General features: G+C 36.2%; 1 protein-coding gene across 3 annotated transcripts in view; it reads left to right on the top strand.

The window, feature by feature from the left end:
- Positions 1-18,029, top strand: part of XRCC5 (X-ray repair cross complementing 5) — a 115,838-nt gene that overhangs the window by 3,626 nt on the left and 94,183 nt on the right. For 2 of the 3 annotated variants that reach the window (XM_031958086.1, XM_031958084.1), the window contains exons 2-7: positions 4,355-4,468; positions 5,061-5,244; positions 8,091-8,139; positions 10,307-10,429; positions 13,219-13,410; positions 16,566-16,680. In XM_031958086.1, the coding sequence (XP_031813946.1) occupies positions 4,355-4,468; positions 5,061-5,244; positions 8,091-8,139; positions 10,307-10,429; positions 13,219-13,410; positions 16,566-16,680 (777 nt within the window). The remainder of the gene's footprint in view (positions 1-4,354; positions 4,469-5,060; positions 5,245-8,090; positions 8,140-10,306; positions 10,430-13,218; positions 13,411-16,565; positions 16,681-18,029) is intronic. The other variant, XM_031958085.1, reaches the window with a different exon arrangement.

The raw sequence follows: 18,029 nt of genomic DNA, 5'->3' as shown, positions 1-18,029 counted from the left end.
GAACAGGGCAGAGTATAGCGAGATTGCTACTTACCTTGATGCTGTCAGCCATTATGTGATCCTCCCCAGCTTTGTGTCACCTGCAGATTTGCTGTTTATCCATATGCCTATATGTGTGTGTATGTATGTATGTATTAATCTAAAACAAATTTATTGGAAAGAATTAAAGGTAGGCCCCCCATGACAAAGCACTGGCAATAAAGTGTAGTAATTCCACACAGCTAAACTGGGGAAATGGAAAATAGTGAAACATTTCCCGTTTCCTTACTGAGAGATGATGAATTTAAAATGCAAAATAAGACAAATTTTTTCACATATCTAATGTAGGAGTTGCCTGAATACATAAATATGTATTATGAGATACTTAGGTGTTGTATTTTTGTTTTACATTTGCTTAATGGAAATAGTAGTGGAAAGAGGGAGGATAAATATATTTTTAAAAAATACTTGTTACTTGTAAAATACAAGAAGAAAGAAAGCACTGAAAATGTATTTTATTTCCAAAAGTTTTGTAAAGTTTGTAGATTCCATGAACTTGATAGTCCTTTCCAGATGGTAGGGAGGAATGGAAGTAAAGATAAGAGTTTAAAAAAAAAAAAAAAAAAGATATTTTTTGCTTTCCACAGCATATTTGAGTTCTGATTTTGCCATTATTAGCTCTTCTTCATCCATTTAATGTTTGATCCCTGTTTCTCTCTTGAAGAGAGATTGCAAAATAAGGTGTCAGATGTACCTTCCTGGATGAAAAGTGCACTTTTGGGCACTAATTTTTTGAGTGGTAGGTATTTTGAAACTGATGAGTCTGAGAGGTGCTTGCTGTCTCCTTCAATGATAAGAGGTTCTGGTCTTGCCATAGTCTATTGTAACAGGCATATTATTTCATGGGGGGACTGTGATGGTGCTCTCCTTGAAAAGATTAGAGCACTTTTGTTGCCTGTATGTTTCCTTAACTTTCTATGTCCTTGAGCCAAGGAGATTGTAGAATCTGAGTTTGCTGGCAGAAGAAGTCCCTTATGCCATCAAGGAGATTCCAAGAGGCTATCTAGAAAAAAACTAGTAGGGAAATAAAATACATCAGTAAAACTTTTTTTGAAAAATACATATCATGTACTTTTTTCTTGATCTCCTGGGCTAACAACTGTGAAAGAAAAAAAAATAGATTAGTCTGGCATGCTATGTTTTTGAAGTAACCTTATCACTCTATTACTTCACTTCTAGATATTCACTCTATTAATTTAACAGTAATTTCTAGAATTTTGACAGGATCAAAGTCAAACTCACTGGTTTGTAATTTCTAGATGAAACTTTTTTCCTCCCTCTTCCCCCACTTCCTAAGGTGCCCCAAGGGTACCTTTTGCTCTTCTGTAGCCTTACAAAGAGAGGCAGCATGGTATAGAAGCCTTAAGGCCAACTGGGTTCAAGTTCTGTCTTTTACACATACTTATTTTGTGATCCTGAGTTAAGTTACTTCCCAATGTACTAGGTAACTTTCTGAGACTAAGTTGCTGACATGAATTAGAAGTTGTTTTCTTAAATGGGAGGAGCTCTCTGTGCCACATAGGTACAGTTCCCATTATTATTCCTTTCAAAGCTATAGAATGCTTTTCACAGAAAAGAGAAGCATAAGAGTTAGGTAGTTTTGATTGTCAATCATTATTATTGTACCATCTATTCTATCTAAAATTCCTATATTTTTGGTTCTTTTCTTTTCCTTAAAAAACCTTATTAACATTACTAATAAGACATCTCATTTTGATCTTTTGTTTTTCTTTTTTTCTTTTTCTTTTTCTTTTTTTTTTTTTTTACAGGAAGTGGCCATGTCCTCTGTTACTTTTTGTGCATGTGTTTTAAAAAAAAAATCTCAAGTTGACCAGTGAGTTTACTATGCCTTTTAAAAGCATTTCTTTTAAGAAAATCTTAATTTTTTGTTATTCTGCATTTGATGAATACTGACAAACATGAACATATCCACACAAAAAAAAAAAAAACACCACCACCACAAATCTTCATTATTTACAGGTTTTTTTTTTTTTTAAACAAATACTTAATAGACCTCTAGCCAAATAGCTACCTTAACATGAGGCTGACTAACCTTCTCCAGTGAAACCCTGCTGTTTGTACTTAGTTTAAAAATTACAAGGAAATCTCATGAAAAGTTACAAGAAGTGATTTCTTCTATTCTAAAACTGTATAAAAGGTCATCTAAAAGCCTGACAGTAATAGAAAGACCTATGCTATTGCAACTCCAGATGAGCCCAGCACATGTAAACTTGTAGGACTCTGTGTAGTTGACATTAAGGATGGAGGACCCCAAGAAAGCCCCAGCATGAGATTCTTGGAACCCCCAAGGAGTAGCAACACATAGTAACTAATACAGTGGCACAGTGCTAAGACCAGGCCAGCCTAGGCCTAACAGTTCGTAGGTCCCTAATATACGGAAGTGTCAAAGCAAGCCCCAAAGTTGTGCACTCGGAACCTCAGCAATTTGTGGGGATGTCCTCGCCCTGGGAGGTGGAGGTCAGCACAGGCACACAAGTGAGTCAGCTTGAGATCAAGTAGGTTCAACCCCACAAAAGGGGGAAAAAATCTCTTCAGGACTTAGACCTGGCACAAATCCCTAATTGAACCAAAGTGAGAGTGATAAGTAATCAAGGAAAACTAGAGATACCCTCAAAAAAAGGAATAAGTAACTAACAACTACAAACAGAAATGGGATTTCCAAAAGGTTTACATAAATACTTGGAAGCAAGAAGTCACACACATACACAATCTTTGAAGCAAAAAATCATGTAAAAATAAATAGATTAAAAGAACAAGTAGCAAAATTTATTAAGAGAGAACCTAAAACTAAATCAGACAGAAATCAAAGACTCTGAGGCAGTAAGAAATAACAGAATAAAATCAACGGTTGAAAGGAAAAGATCAAGAAAATATCTGGTACTAATAAGTGACTTAGAAAACATACTAAAGAGACAAAAGTTAAGAATTATTATTTTCCCTGAAAACTTAAATTTTTTTAAAAAGTCTGGATAATTATATATCAGGAAACAAGTGAAGACTGCCCAAATCTCATGAAAAATATTTCAAAAGGAAAAGTTTCAGAAGTGTCATGGTCATAATCCAGAGTTGCCACATCAAAGAAAAAATACTTCCTGCAACTGCAAAGAAGCAGTTCAAATACCAAGGAACCACATACAAAATTTGGCAGCTTCTATTAGAAACATTATCTTCAAATACAGTATTTCAAATGCAAAAGATAGAGACTTACAACCAAAAATAAGTTATCCTGAATGCTGAATTCAATCCTACAGGGAGAAAAAAAAATAAGACTTTAGAATAGAAGACTTAAAATCATTTGTGATTAAAAGATCAGAGCTGAATAAGAACTTTTAATATAAACGAGAATTGAGAACTCTAAAAGGACAAATTTATTTTAGCATTTGGAAGATAGTATATGATGATGTGCTAACAATAAGGGGAGAGGAAACCTATATCTCTTCAGAATCTCGATATCTAATGAGAGATTCAAATAAGAAAACATTGTTCTTAGGTGATAGATTGCTTCTGTTCTAGGAGTCTGAAGAATGGAAAGAAGAAATTGTGGTAATGTAGAAGAGGAAAAAGGGTGAAATTTGCCGTTTCTCTAAATTGGAGTGTGTGAGAACAGTTATAGACATGCAGGAAGGGATATACTTGTCTCAGTGAGAATGAACAAAAGAGAATTGTATATACACATTGGTGTGGAATTAGATATCATGTTCTCTACCCTTTCCAACAATGGTATTTCCATTGTTGACATTTCTAAATTTTGCTAAATTTGTAGAAGTTTATTTTCATGAGGCTGACCAGTAGATAATGATTTGGGGGAGGGGGAGCACAGCAACTCTTGTAACTATCTACTAAGGTGTACAGGGTTTGTGATTTTTATTGGTGGAGGAATTACCCATACCATTGAAATCTTAGGTCTTCAAATTCTAAAGTTAGAAGTTTAAAATAGATAGATTTCTGAAAGGGTCAGGATTATTTTGGCTCCTCTATGATAAAGATACTAAGAGTTTGTGTCTTTATGTTCTTTGTGTTTACAAATGTCATTACTGCTTTTCCAAGTGAAATAAGTAATATGCAGATTTCTTCTAATAGGCTTAGGTGCATGCAGCTGGACATTTTTTTTTTTTTTTTTTTTTTGCTGAGGGTTAAGTGACTTGCCCAGGGTCCCACAGCTAGGAAATGTTAAGTGTCTGAGACCAAATTTGAACTCTGGTCTTCCTGACTTCAGGGCTGGTCCTCTATCCACTGCACCACTTAGCTGCCCCTAGCTGGGCATTTTCTAATGCATTTTGGAATTTTCCCTTAGGCAGCTGTAGTGCTGTGCCTAGATGTGAGCTTTAACATGATGCACTCATTTCCTGGTGAGGAGTCTTCATTTGAACAAGCTAAGAAGGTGATGACCATGTTTTTGCAGCGGCAGGTAACTATAGCATTGTTTTATACATTGGGGCATCTATTTAGAATACCAAGTAAACAGATATAACTAGGAAACTTTGTTAAGGTATTAGTTATGAAGAAGGCTAAGTCCATTTTAACTTTCTTAAAGTGATTTCTAAATGACTTATCTTGCATGAGCCTCATAACAGTTCTATGAGGTAGTAATCTTTTGAAATTCAAATAGAATAACTTAAGAATAACTTAGAATAACAAGTGGATGGTGGAACTTTTTTGGTTCTGGTAATGTTTTTGTTTGTTTTATTTTCATATCACCTCTCAGTATTAGCTTATAGTGAGAAATAGAAGATTAGGGTAAAATGAAAACCATTCACTGCTTTTTCTTAGACTTGTATTAATGTTTAGGTTGGAGCTGACAATAACTTAAACTCTCAGTGGAATAAAGTTATCATCTAGCCTAATGCTCTGCAGCCAGCACATGCCTTAGAGGTCTGAAGGGACAGGTTACTGATCCCCTCTGACTTCAACCCTTTAAAGATTAGGTTTAACATGAATAAAAACTGCATTTTTAAAACCTTGTGCATAGCTTAGTGCCTTAATTTTTTTTTTTTTTTCAGGTGTTTGCTGAGGCCAAAGATGAAGTTGCTTTAGTACTTTTTGGTACGGACACCACTAAGAATGACCTTGCCACTGGGGATCAGTATCAGAATATCACTGTACACAGACACCTAATGCTACCTGATTTTGAATTGCTGGAAGACCTTCAGAATTCAGTTCAGCCAGGCACCAGACAAGCTGACTGTATCCTTTTTTTTTAACCCACAGGAGGACTTTGCTTTAATCTGCAGGGTGGAAAGCTGAGCAGTGAGGTAGTGGCTGTGGAGTCGTGACTCAGTGTGAAAAGGCTTTGGGTTTGAGAATAGTGCTGGGGGGAGTCCGATTCTTTTTGTACAACAAAATAACTGTTTGGACATGTGTACTTATTTTGTATTTATACTTTAACATATTTAACATGTATTGGTCAACCTGCCATCTAGGGGAGGGGGTGGAAGGAAGGAGGGGAAAAATTGGAACAAAAGATTTGGCAGTTGTCAATGTTGTAAAATCACCCATGTGTATAACGTTTAAATAAAAAGCTATAAAAAAAAAAGAGAGAGAGAGAAAGAGAGAATAGTGCTGGGGATGACGAGAACCCAAAGTCCCTATGAGTATGGGAATCATAGGAGGACCAGGGCACATGCTAGTATTGGATCACGGTATGCAACTCCTGGCACTTAGGAGCAGAAAGGGAAGGAACCCTGGGGGTCCTCCTGGCCACCCTCTCTTTTTATAGTGGAGGAACTTAAAATGCCAGAAATGTCAAGTGTCTTGCAGAAGGGGGTTTAAACTCAGGGCTCCCAACTTCAAATATACTTTCCCTGATGCTGTGAAGAACTCTAGCCTTTCCAGGTCTTAGTTTCCTCAAAATGAGGACTTTTGAATTGGAAACTCAAGTTCTACTTTGGTTCTATGTATACAATTCTACATTGTATTAATAATACATACTAATGTACATAGGTTATGAGGTTAGGAGATCGGGGAGTGGAGTGGGGGTGGGGATGGGATGGAACCAAGGCAGTAGAAGACCTAAGGGAGAGAAAAGGATCTCTGTTAGATCTCTCTCAAGCCCTTATTCTAGTAAAGAGTAACTTTGATGTCCATATTTTATAGTTTTTCTGGGTAATTGACTAGTCATGTTATAAAAACATGTTCGGACACTACCAAAACTACAATTACATTTGTTTTCTAAACTCTCAGCAAGAGGAATTGTCATATAATAGATAAAGAGCTGCTTCTCTGTACTCTCATAATCATGCAGATCTGAGTCCAAGTTCCGTCTGTGGACATCCCCCCCTCTGCTTTTGACCCTGGGAAAGCCACGGAACTTTTCAGTGTCCTCCAGGAAATTTCTAAACTTGAAGTCACAGAAGGATTGTGGAAATTTCCTTCCTGGGAGTATCTAACTGGCAGTGGAGGCCCAGGTCCAGAGCGGAGCGCTCCAGAAGGCAGTGCTGGCCACTAGGGGGCGCCGTTGGGGCCTCATGCTGCCTGCTCAGGGGCTTCTGATACAGTGTTATCTGCAGGACTCAGCTAAGAGAAGTTCTTTCACTTGGACAGTGCCCATAGTTATCCACTTGGGGAGTCAAGTATCTCGGATTAGCATCAGAATAACATAACCCTGAGAAGTTTTCCTATGATTTTTGAAAAAAGAAATTTTGTTATTGGACCTCAGCAGAAAGCCTATTAAGCAAGTGGGCCTAGTACAAAGCACAGCTGATACACAGCTGATACAAGGGATGATCACCCAATCCCTTCCAAAACAGCACTCTTATCAGGTTTAAGCAGCCCCAGTAGTGGGGGTTTGTAGGCCCCTTCCTATCCAGCCCTTTTTTTAATAGACATTTTGTACATTCCCCCAATAGAAGGGGAGCTCCTTGAGGCATAATAGGGATTGTTTCCTTCCTGATTGTGCATCTCCTGCACTTGCCAGGCTCATAAGCACTTAGTAAATAGTTGTTCATTGGTTGATAACCATCTTCAAAAGGATAATCTTTACTTCCTAAAAAAGATGGGCAGCTAGGTAATATTCTAGATAGAATGCTGGACCTTGGTCAAAAAAGCCTGAGTTCAAATCCTGCTTTAGACACTTAGTAGCATTATTACCCTGGACAAGTCACTTAATCCTATTGGCCTTAATCTCCTTTTCTATAAAACGGGAATAAAAATAACATTTACTTCCCAGGATTATGAGGTTCAAATGAGCTAGTATTTGTGAAGTGCTTAGCACAGTAAGTGCTATATGGGCTGTTAATATTCTATCATCATCATCATCATCAAAATGATAGTTTTGTTAACAACAGATTGTAAATGAATCATCTATAAATGTTTTTTTGGGAAACCTTTTAGCCTCTATTTACTCCTAAGTTTTAAGGATATCTTTCTTTTAATATCTTGGGATGTGGCTTAGAAGTCCATGTGTACCTCCCTTTATAATTAGTCTTTTGGGGAACATGATCTTTAAGTTTTGCATTTTTTGTTTTGAGAAGATTAATCTTCATATAGCTGCCTCCCTATTTTTTAACAACCATTTCTGAAATCTTTTCCAGTTGTTTTTCTATAGAAGTATGGTAAACTGAATTGTGTGTAGTCATTCCATTTTAGGAACACTGCAGTTTTGGATAAAGACTTTTCTCTTATTGAATCGAGTCAGAAGTGTTATACTATGAACGAAGCTGCCAGTCCTAACTATAATAACAAGATTCACTTCAAAGCCAGAGGATCTTAATGGTGGCACTTCCAAAGTGGACCACGAATAGTAAGATTTGCAGTAGACAGTTCCTTAATAGCTTTATGTTACTGAGAAAGCTGTTCAGCCTTTCCCCTCATTTTGTGCATTTCTAAAATGGGGATAATAAAAATACTACCTCACAGCAGTGTTGTGGGGTGGGAATCAATTGATAAATCTAAAAAAAACTTTTAAAATCTTAGAACATTATAAATGTAAGCTATAATTATATGACTCAGCCTGGGAAATTATTGGGAAGTAGTTGTATATTTTCATATCGAAGCAATTGCTTGGTAATGTCTCTTTCCCTTAACTAAATTAGTCCTCGATGCTCTTGTTGTGTGCATGGATGTGATACAAAAAGAAACCATGTAAGTATTATAGCCAGGGAGATTGGGAAAACCATCTGCAAATATTTAAAGTCTCTTACAGCAGTGTGGCAGTCAGTTCTTTGTTAACCAAGTAGCCTGATTGGTTAGCTCTTAATTATGTTCTCTTGGTCCTAGATGTATTCAGTGTTTAGTTTGTTAGGGTTAGCCAAAGAGAGTGTCCTTAGAACATGTAGCTTTTATCTTAACCAGTCCCTTCTAGCTTAACATATGTTAAGCTGTTGTAAATGATAACATTCAGGCACACTTGAGAGGATGGTATTGATGTTGTGCAGGAAAGACACAATGTGTGGGACCAGGAGACCTGGGCTGTACAACTTGATCACTCTGGGCCTTGTTTTTTTCATCAGTAAAATGAAGTTGGAATCTCTTGATGATTTCAAGCTTTATGGCACATGTTCACTGTGGACAAATGAATTAATTTTTGCAATTAATTCTGATTTGCAATAAGCCAAGTGCCAGAAGAGGTCTTACAAGAGACCATCTAGGCCTTCTTCCTTATTTCATGTAAGCATGTCATGCAGAAACATTATCTGTCTTTAGAAATGTTTTTCAGGAATCTTATCAAAGAAAATTTCCAAAAATGTTGAAGCCATGGAAAAACAGATTTTAGGGTTTTGTTTTTGTTTTTGTTTTTTTTAATGACAAGCAAGTAAAGACAATGTGGGGAAATAGTGGAGTAAAGCCAGGAAGCTGCTAGAGCTCTCCCTGTTTCCCTTGAAAACCATATAAAACCAAGCCTTGGAACAGAGTCTAACAGAATAAAGCTCTACAGCTCAAGATAGACTGGAAAAATTTAAGAATGGTCAGTCTCCCTGGAGTGAAAAGGATGTTCAGCCCAGGTCAAACAGACTCTAGGAAGACCGGTGAGAGGGTCTTAATCACAGCGAGTCAGTGACTCAGACCTTCAGTTCTGGCTCAGTAGAGGAGCACAGCAGTGGGGCAGCTCAGAAGGCAAATTCTGGGAAAACAGGCAGTTTCTTGGAAAGAGCAAACTACCCTGCAAACACAAGGGGGCGCTGTGCTCACAGCCAAGGCTCAGAGCTGCACAGGAAGCTTGGCACAGCACTCCTTTACCCCAGAAGGAGAGCATTACCATAAAAGCAAAAAAGTAAAAACAAAAGAGAGGAAATATCAAAAGAAAATGAGCAAGAAACAGAAAAGGAACCTTGACCATAGAAAGCTACTATTGGTACTATACCAATAATTCAAAAGAGGACAAAATGTCCACAGAAGAAATCTCAAAGAGTGATATGCATTAGTCTGAAGCCCAAAGAGGCTTCTTGGAAGTTCTAATAAAATTTTTAAAAGGCAAATAAGAGAGGTGGGACAAAAGATGAGAAAAGAAATGAAAGATATGAATGAGAGAGTTAACTTGGAAAAGGAAGGGGAAAAAAATTTGAAGAAAACAAACTCCTTACAAAATAGTTGGCCAAATACAAAAAAAAAAAAAAAAAAAAAATCCACTGAAGAAAACAACAACTTCAAAAGTAGAATTAACTAAATGGAAAAAAAGAATATGGGGTGGTTAAAGAGAGGTAGAAATTTGGGGGAGAAAATGTAATCCTGTAATATTTTAACAATTTTAAAATTTTCATTCCTCACTTGTCCACATGATCTCTTGTGGCAGAAATAGGGTGGCAGAATGGATTCATCTGTGACATATTCTTTTTTTCCTTTTAATTTTTTTTTCTCCCTGAGGCAGTTGGGACTAAGTGTCTTGCCTAGGACATACAGCTAGGAACTATTAAAAGTATCTGAAGTCAGATTTGAACTCGGGTCCTCCTGACTTCAGCGCTGGTGCTGTATCCACTGTGCCACCCAGCTGCCCCTCTGACACATTCTTGGGGATGAATGGAAATGGGAAAGAAGCTGATGAGGGAGAAGGAAACCAGAGACCCCAGTTAGTTACATTGACCATATTTCTCATTAAGTGGAAATCAGAATGATGTTTAAGGAACTTCCTCTAGATTGTCAAAAATGATAATTTACTGAGGATTCACTTAAAAACTATTGTTAGATACCTTTAAAAACTATTAGAACTATTAAAACCATATTAATTTCATTTTGAGTTATTTTGGTGTCTTAGTGATGTGATATTCCTGATAACATAGATATTTTCCTAATACAAAAATTTTCTCTCTTCTAGTGGAAAGAAGTTTGAGAGGAAACACATTGAAGTGTTCACTGATCTGAGTAGCCCTTTGAGCAAAGACCAACTGGACGTTATTGTTAATAACTTGAAGCGGTCTGATATCTCCCTTCAGTTCTTGTAAGAGCATGGGTCTAACAAGTTAAAACCTGTCCTTCTAGAAATCCCCTGATTTAGGAATAAGATGGTAAATCCAAGGAATATGAAGCCTTCCCATAGGCTTTCATTCCAATATGTCCTTGGCCGCTTCTGTGTTAGGAACAGCATATAGCTTAGTTATCAAATTTTTGAGAATAAGCCAAGAGCCAGAAGAGATCTTGCAAGAGACCACCTTCTGTCCATATTCCTTGTAAGCATGTCATGCAGAAAGATAATCTACCTTTTAGAAACATTTCTTAAAAATCTTCAATAACAAACAAGAAAGGAGAATATGGGATAGTTCTGGAAGGGAAGTTGTAATACCTGTAATATTTTTTAAAACTTTGTTTCCAGTTCTAAAATTAATTTATTAGTTTAGGAAAATAAAAAAATGTTATATGATTTGCTTTTATGAATATAGTTATATTGTCTGTTGTTTTAGAAAAATAAATGAAGACCTAGGAAGAGGGGAAAAATGCAAGAAAATTAAGGGGGAAAATGTTTTTCTTTTATCTCAATTTTGTTACACTTTATTTACTTTAAACTAGGCAATTGGGGTTATTGCTGTGTCATACAACTAGTAAGTGTCAAGTGTCTGATGCTGGATTTGAATTCAGGTATTCCTGACTTCTAGAACCAGTGTTCTATCAGTGCGCCATCGAACTGCCCCTTACTTCTCATTTTGAAGAGGCAGACAAATAATGAATGCCTCAAAGCAGCAGTCCTCGAAGTGTGGTCTTTAGACCCCTGGAGGTCCCTGAGACCTTTCATGGAGCCCAGGTGGCAAAAACTGTTTTCATGATGTTAGTAAAATGTACTTGCCTATTAAAATATTTTTCCCTTTTCCAACTTCATAGTTATATGAGGTTGGATTTTCTTAATGTGCTTCAATCCAAACAATGTATTGCAACAAATAGAATGCACAAGTAGCTACAAAAATCCATCTCTTTTCTGCTAAGTCAGACATTAAAAAACTTTGCAAATTTGTGAAAAATAATTCTATTCTCATTAAATTTTTTTGTTTTAGAAAATCAGTTGGGTTTTTTTTTTTAATAAAAATGTATTATTTATGTTTACATGTAATGCATTTGTTATTCTAAACTATTAATATTTAAAATTTTTTATCAATTTAAATATGACTTGCTCAATACCAATAGCTAGCACCTACATAAAGAAAACCTCTGTGGGGTGTGCTATAATTTCTGAGAGTATTAAAAAAAAAGTCTTCAATAATTTTTAAGAGTGTAAAGGGGTCTTGAAACAAAATTTTGAGAACTGCCACCTTAGAAAAGCAGACGTTTTCTCCCCAGACATCAATAAAATCTTGTCTGACAATAATTATATAATGACTAAAACTCATATTTATATAGTATAATGCTTTGGCAAAGAACTTTTATAATACCTTAATCCTTCTGTTAAATAACTTATTTGTGCCTGGACTATCTGGTGAAAAGAGATCTAGGAGGTTGGGCTTGGAGAGTTTATTGGAGAATCCTGCATTAGGATTAGGAGAATACTTCAGTAATGCAGTATTAGAGGAAAAGTGCTCTCTCTCTCTAATGATTTAGTAACCTCCTCAATGGGACCCTTTTGTGGTATAGTAGCTTTTTCAATGGCTGCCCCATGTAGCTGAGGGCTTCTCCTCTAACAGATTTCTTAAGAGTAGTGAGGATAGTTGCTTCCTATAGAGTTGTCAGATAATGGTTGGAAAAAACTTCAAGAATGTACTTGAGAGAAGTAAAGTGCTGTTAAAATGACATTTTTCTTTTCATTGAATACAAATCTCCTTAGCATTTCAAAGTTTCCACTTGGCTTCTCTTTCCTGTTGATGATTTGAATGTGCTTTTGTATGGTTTAAGGAATCTGAACCTTCTATCAAAGTTGTCTTTATTTTGAAAAAAATATAATTCAAGCATTTATCAAGTGCTTATCACTTGTATTAATATATCTTAAGTGACAGAAAAGAGTATTGTAGGTTTTAGTTTTGTTGGAGTGACAGTAAGAGTTTATACTTATTTAGAGCTTCACAGTTTACGAAGCACTTTCCTCACAATAATTTTGTTCAATATCACAGAATCTGAGAGTTGGAAGGCACGTCAAAGGCTATCTTATCCAACCTGTAACTGATTAAAAATCTCTACAATATCTCTAGCAAATGGTCATATTTAGAAGTTTATTTATATTTAGAAGTCTAAGCACAATGTAATCTTTTAGGGGGTATTTAATTTAATTTTGAAACGACAGACTTCCCCCAAAAATCCCCCTAAAAACTCTGTACAAAGTAAATTTCCTGAAAAAGAAAAGTAATTGATTATTTACAGAAAAGAGGTCTGTGTCCTGTAGCTTTTGGCCATTAAAAAACAAAAAACAACTAATATTAACTGATATATTTGACTAGAGGATATTTGACTAGAGTTCTGTTGACTTCAATTTTTGTTTACTTTGTTGTGGTCATAATTCTGTTTTTTTCTTGCATTAGTTTCCACCCACTCTTTAAGAGCTTATCTTCTAGTTAAAATGGCTTCTCATTCATGAGTAATAAGAATAGCAATGCAGCCTTAAAAATATGGGGCTGGATATTGAGTTTCCTGGAGCTGAATAGAAAGGTTGATGGTACAGTGTATGAAGGTTTCATTTGACTCATACATGAATACTAAAATTGCTATTCAAAAATAGAATTGTGCATCATGTATTGAAAGAAATGAGCCTTTTTTTATGCAGGAGTTCTGTTTTTATGGACTTAACAATTGTTGATAATGTTCTTTCTCAAGTCTTCCTTTTCCAGTTGATGGAGAAGATGGGTCTGAGGATACAGATGACAGCAGCTTTGATTCTGAGAGACACAAACCATCTCTTCCACCAAAAGGACTCACCGAGCAACAGAAAGAAGGTGTTTGTGTGGTGAAGAATATAATGATGTTACTGGAAGGAGAAGATGGTCTAAATGAGATTTACTCCTTCAGGTAAGGGAGCAGGACCTTGGTGGCAAGTACCTAAGATATGAATTTGTCTCCATGACTTGACGCTTGTTTTTGGACTTATTGGATCTTTTCTTTTGCCTTTATTTGAACCAGAAGTGTTAATCCCGTTTTTTTTTTTTTTTTTTTTTTTTTTTTTTTGAAAGATACTATATGCTTTTAAATTCATGGGAATATTTTTAATGACTAAAATAGATCCTCTGTTTGTTTGTCCTCTGTTTCCAGATGACTATCTGTTTTAGTGGGGTTTGGAGATGTGTGGATATTATAATTTTAATTAATCAGACCATGAGACACAAAGATATTGTCTCCCTCTCCTTCCTATTTACCTTTAGTGCTTGTCTTAGTCCCTTCTCTTTGATGTGCTCACCTAAAATGATCATGAATATGGAAAGTAGTACCAAATATTAGAACCTATATGCTTTTCTGATATAATCCTCATGTATTAAATGGTGGTAAGTCCCATTTTGTCAATTGATTAGTGATTTGAATATTTGTTGACTGCGTAATAGTGTTTTTTAAAATTTTTATAGTTTGTAGACTTCTTTGGACAGGTGAAAGATTTGGTACATCCACCTGTAATTCTTTTTTTCCTCCCATAATTGCAAAGAAACATAACTAATGGTAAGTGTAATCCTGCTTTTGCTGAAAAACATTTCACTGCCTAGTGAAAAAACATAAGAAAATTTCTGAATAGTCTCTTTCAATGAACTAGAATCAATTAAATAGTTCCTAAGTGATAAAATTCTAACTGATCATTTTACTTCAGGTTAATAAAGTAATAACAGATTGGAAAATTTTGATATAGTTTGTCTGGACAGATAACAATGCATGCCCACATGCTTTTAAAAAAAAAAAACAACTATTGCTTTTTCAAGAAACTTATATTTTGATTGTGATGATGAGATTATAGATTTTGATTAGAATGTTATATTTATGATGCCTCAAAACACTACCCTAAAGCTCTTGATTTAAGTCAGTGAAGGTTGTAGAAAGACTCGTTATGGGACATTCTCAAGATCTTCTTTCCATATACAATCTGTTTGCTCTAAAGCTTTTCAACAGACAAATCATCCCTTTTTGATTAGTGATTTTATAAATTTGGATTTTTATGACTCAGCTCATATGTCTATAGTTACCCTAATGACTATAAATTAGCAAAAAAAAAAAAAAAAACCCTTAAAACCTTTCATGTAAACAAGTTTCTTTTACACCACTCACAGACAGAAGTTACCTATTTTATTCTGTATTCTAACAATTAGAGATAATGTTTTGGTTCTGAGTGGATTATGTTAGCTTGACTGATATGTGCTTGGGTTGAAATTGATCAGAAGGTACTGGAAGTGACTTTGAGAAATACTTAAGGATATATAGGATTGGGTAGAAAGCCATAGCCCAGAGCCCATTTTCACTGACACGTATCATGGCCCCTCAGCGCAGTCAGCCCTGAGCTTTAGCTTCCTATTCTCTGAGGTGTGTTTTGGCTCCCTAGTGATACAAAATGTATGGTGGCAGGGAGGAACGACATTGACCCAATTATAAGTTTATATTAAGTTATATGGTACTAACCTTCAGGAAGAAGATGATGACTTTATATCTCAGGTGAAAGTCAGGTTGAGAAAATATTGGCAGTGTCCTTCTGACATTTCTTGGGACAGTCTCATGCAAGTCCGCCCCTAAGGGGATGCAGAGAGGGTAAAGAGAGGCTTTTGATGAGGCATGAGACTTCTCTCTAGTCTTCAGAAACTCAGGATGAATAGTTTATGCCACAGTGGAGATTCTGTATTTAAATCCTTCTGTGCTAATCCACTGACTGTTAATTCATACTCTCTTCCCTCCCTCCTTTGGCCCCACCGGTCAGGAGTTTAGGCTAATGTCAATTTAAAAAATATTTGCAAGAGTTTTAATTGTAGTGTCACCCTGGAGTTTCAGATTTGCTATGGCATAGACACGAGGGTCCTCAAGGTTCCTGATCTTAGAGACAGCCCCAAGAAGTAGCCCTGATGTGCCTCTACTAGAATCTCATTCTCTCAAAAAGTCTTAAACTTGTTGCACTTGCAACCCCTTTTCACAAGAGAAATTTTTACATGATCCTGGATATATAGATATATAAAATAGGTATACAAATCAAACATTTATCAGTAATAAATCATAATTTCACCATCCCCATATTCATATTACATATTCCCAAAACACAGTTTAAGAAGTTTTGATTTATAGAATTAAGAAGCTGCTATCTTGGTGCCAGCCATTTGTTTATTTGTTGTTCATTCCCTTTCCAGATAAATATCTTAAATCATTTCACCTCTTTGGAGATCAGTTTTCAGTTTTAACACTGTGTGCATTTGGTCACTTATTCCCTAGTCTCATTCCTTAATGAGAGAGCATCCCAGATAGAGATTCTGTTACTGGTTCTCCTGTGTCTCCCGAGCTTACTTGACAAGGACCCCCGTTGTAGAATGCAGGCAACTCCTTCCTTTTGGGGGGAAATCAAATAGCTCCTTGTTTTTGTTTTTCCATGGTTTAGTAAATAATTTGTTAACTCTTGCCTGACAGGATTATAAATATTCTTGTTTTATTCTACAAGCCTACATATGTAGTAGTAGACTCTTCTCCACCTCCCATCTGCCTTTATTTAACTAAACACAGATAGTAAAGATCAAATCTTTTATTTCAGAGACTTAAAGAGTTGATTGAATCACAGAGTTATACATCTTTCATGGAAGGCTGGGAGAGAAAGCAATGCTCATCCCTTTAATTACCTAAAGATTGGTTCAAGGAGACTTGGCACAATGTCCCCACGACATTTGTCTTCTGGGGCCTTTCTTCAGCTTACCACATCATGTCACTGTTGTCATTTACATGAAGGAAAATTATAAGGGCTGGATGGGAGAAAGGAGAGGGAGGTCAGCCACGACATTCAGTGGGTTCTCCCCCACCAGTCTGTCTTGTCTCCTGGCACTCTTCCAATGAGGGGCAGCTGTTTTCCTGCCCTTCCTACTGCGCTTCTGTGTGTTACCAATAGAAGAGCTGCTCATTTTAGAAATCCAAGTACATTTTCCGGCCTATGTTAAATGATTTTGTTTGCTTGCTTTCAGTATTATAGCGTTGTCTTTCCTCTTTTTTCCCCTATTACTTAGTGAGAGTCTGAGGCAGCTGAGTGTCTTTAAGAAAATTGAAAGGAGACCCATGCCCTGGCCCTGCCAGCTGACCATTGGCTCTAATCTGTCTATCAGGATTGTGGCCTACAAGTCAGTAAGTAACAGAAATAGAATGTTCCAAGAAATGATATTGCGCCGACCCTGCCAGTAGGATTCTTGGATATTTAGTTGGTTATTCACATTGAATCATTTTTTCCTTTGCTGACTCTGCTTTTGCTGCCCCATTTTGGACATCCAGCTAGTCTTTAAAAATATCTCCTGAGGGTGGGTATTCTCTCTGTAACCACTGGATAAAGAAGGTTCAATGAAGGAAACCTCAGGTTAGTTCTAGTGAAATGTGTGTCATGCTCAATCCTTTTTTAGTTAATTTACATTCTTTCTGTATCTGTACAGAGAATTTAGATCTGGTAAGGTCACAGGATTGAGAACATTCAGAGACCATGTAGTTCATCACACCCCTTTTTTTTCAGATGAAAAAATTGAGGTTCCAGGTAGTGTACTGACTTTGCCCACTGTTGTTACATGGGAAGTAAATAAGAAAATTAAGGTTGATTCAAACCCAGGTTCATTTGGGAAACATCAGGGAAGTCGGCAGGCTGGTGAGTAAAGATTGTAAAGGAGAGAAATGGGAAATGTTGGAGAGTAATTGACATATTTCTAACTCCAGGGGAGAGCTTTTTCTTTCTTTTGTTTGGGAGTGGGGGTGGGGGAGAGGGGCAGCAGCAGTAATTACAATCATGAAAATAATAAAGTTTATTGGTATGATACTTTCAGAAAGTCTTACCAATTTTTAGTTTGGGTTCTCAGAAGAGTTTGATCCCTTGTGCTTTGGACTTGGACAAGTTTAGCAAAAAGTAAAGAAAAAAATAATAGTAATTACTAGTACTAGAGTGCCTCAAGGTTTTCAAAGTACTTTATATCACTTTGTGCTTTATATCAGTTATCTCATTTGATCCCACAATAACCCCAGTGAGGCAGGTGTCACTCATTGCTATTTTACAGATGAAGATGACTGAGAGGGTTGAGTGATTTTCCCAGGGTCACAAAAGTGTGGTATTCTGTATTTTAAGATAGGATTCCAACCCAAACCTTCATGACTTTTAAGTCTAGGTCTTATCTACTGTGACACTTAACAAGACCAAATGGGCAGATCCAGGGATTTTTTTTTTTTTTCTTGCTGCAGATGAGAGGAAGAAAGTAGGTATCTCCATCTTGCATTGCTTAGTAAAAGAAAAAGGGACCTTTTAACAAAAAGTAGAAACCGGTGTATATAAACCTATGCACATGTGTATGTGTACATAGATATGGATATTTATATATTTTAGTTTATTTAAAGTATATATTTTAATTCATATTCCTCTCTAAATTCTTACTGATGAAAATGATCTTATCCTCTATTTCTTCTTCATATTTATTCTTGGAAAGGAGGAGAATACATTGTAA

The sequence above is a fragment of the Sarcophilus harrisii genome, chromosome 3 (genome assembly GCF_902635505.1).
Source record: "Sarcophilus harrisii chromosome 3, mSarHar1.11, whole genome shotgun sequence".
Classification (NCBI taxonomy): domain Eukaryota; kingdom Metazoa; phylum Chordata; class Mammalia; order Dasyuromorphia; family Dasyuridae; genus Sarcophilus; species Sarcophilus harrisii.
This window is presented reverse-complemented; position numbering and strand designations above follow the sequence as displayed.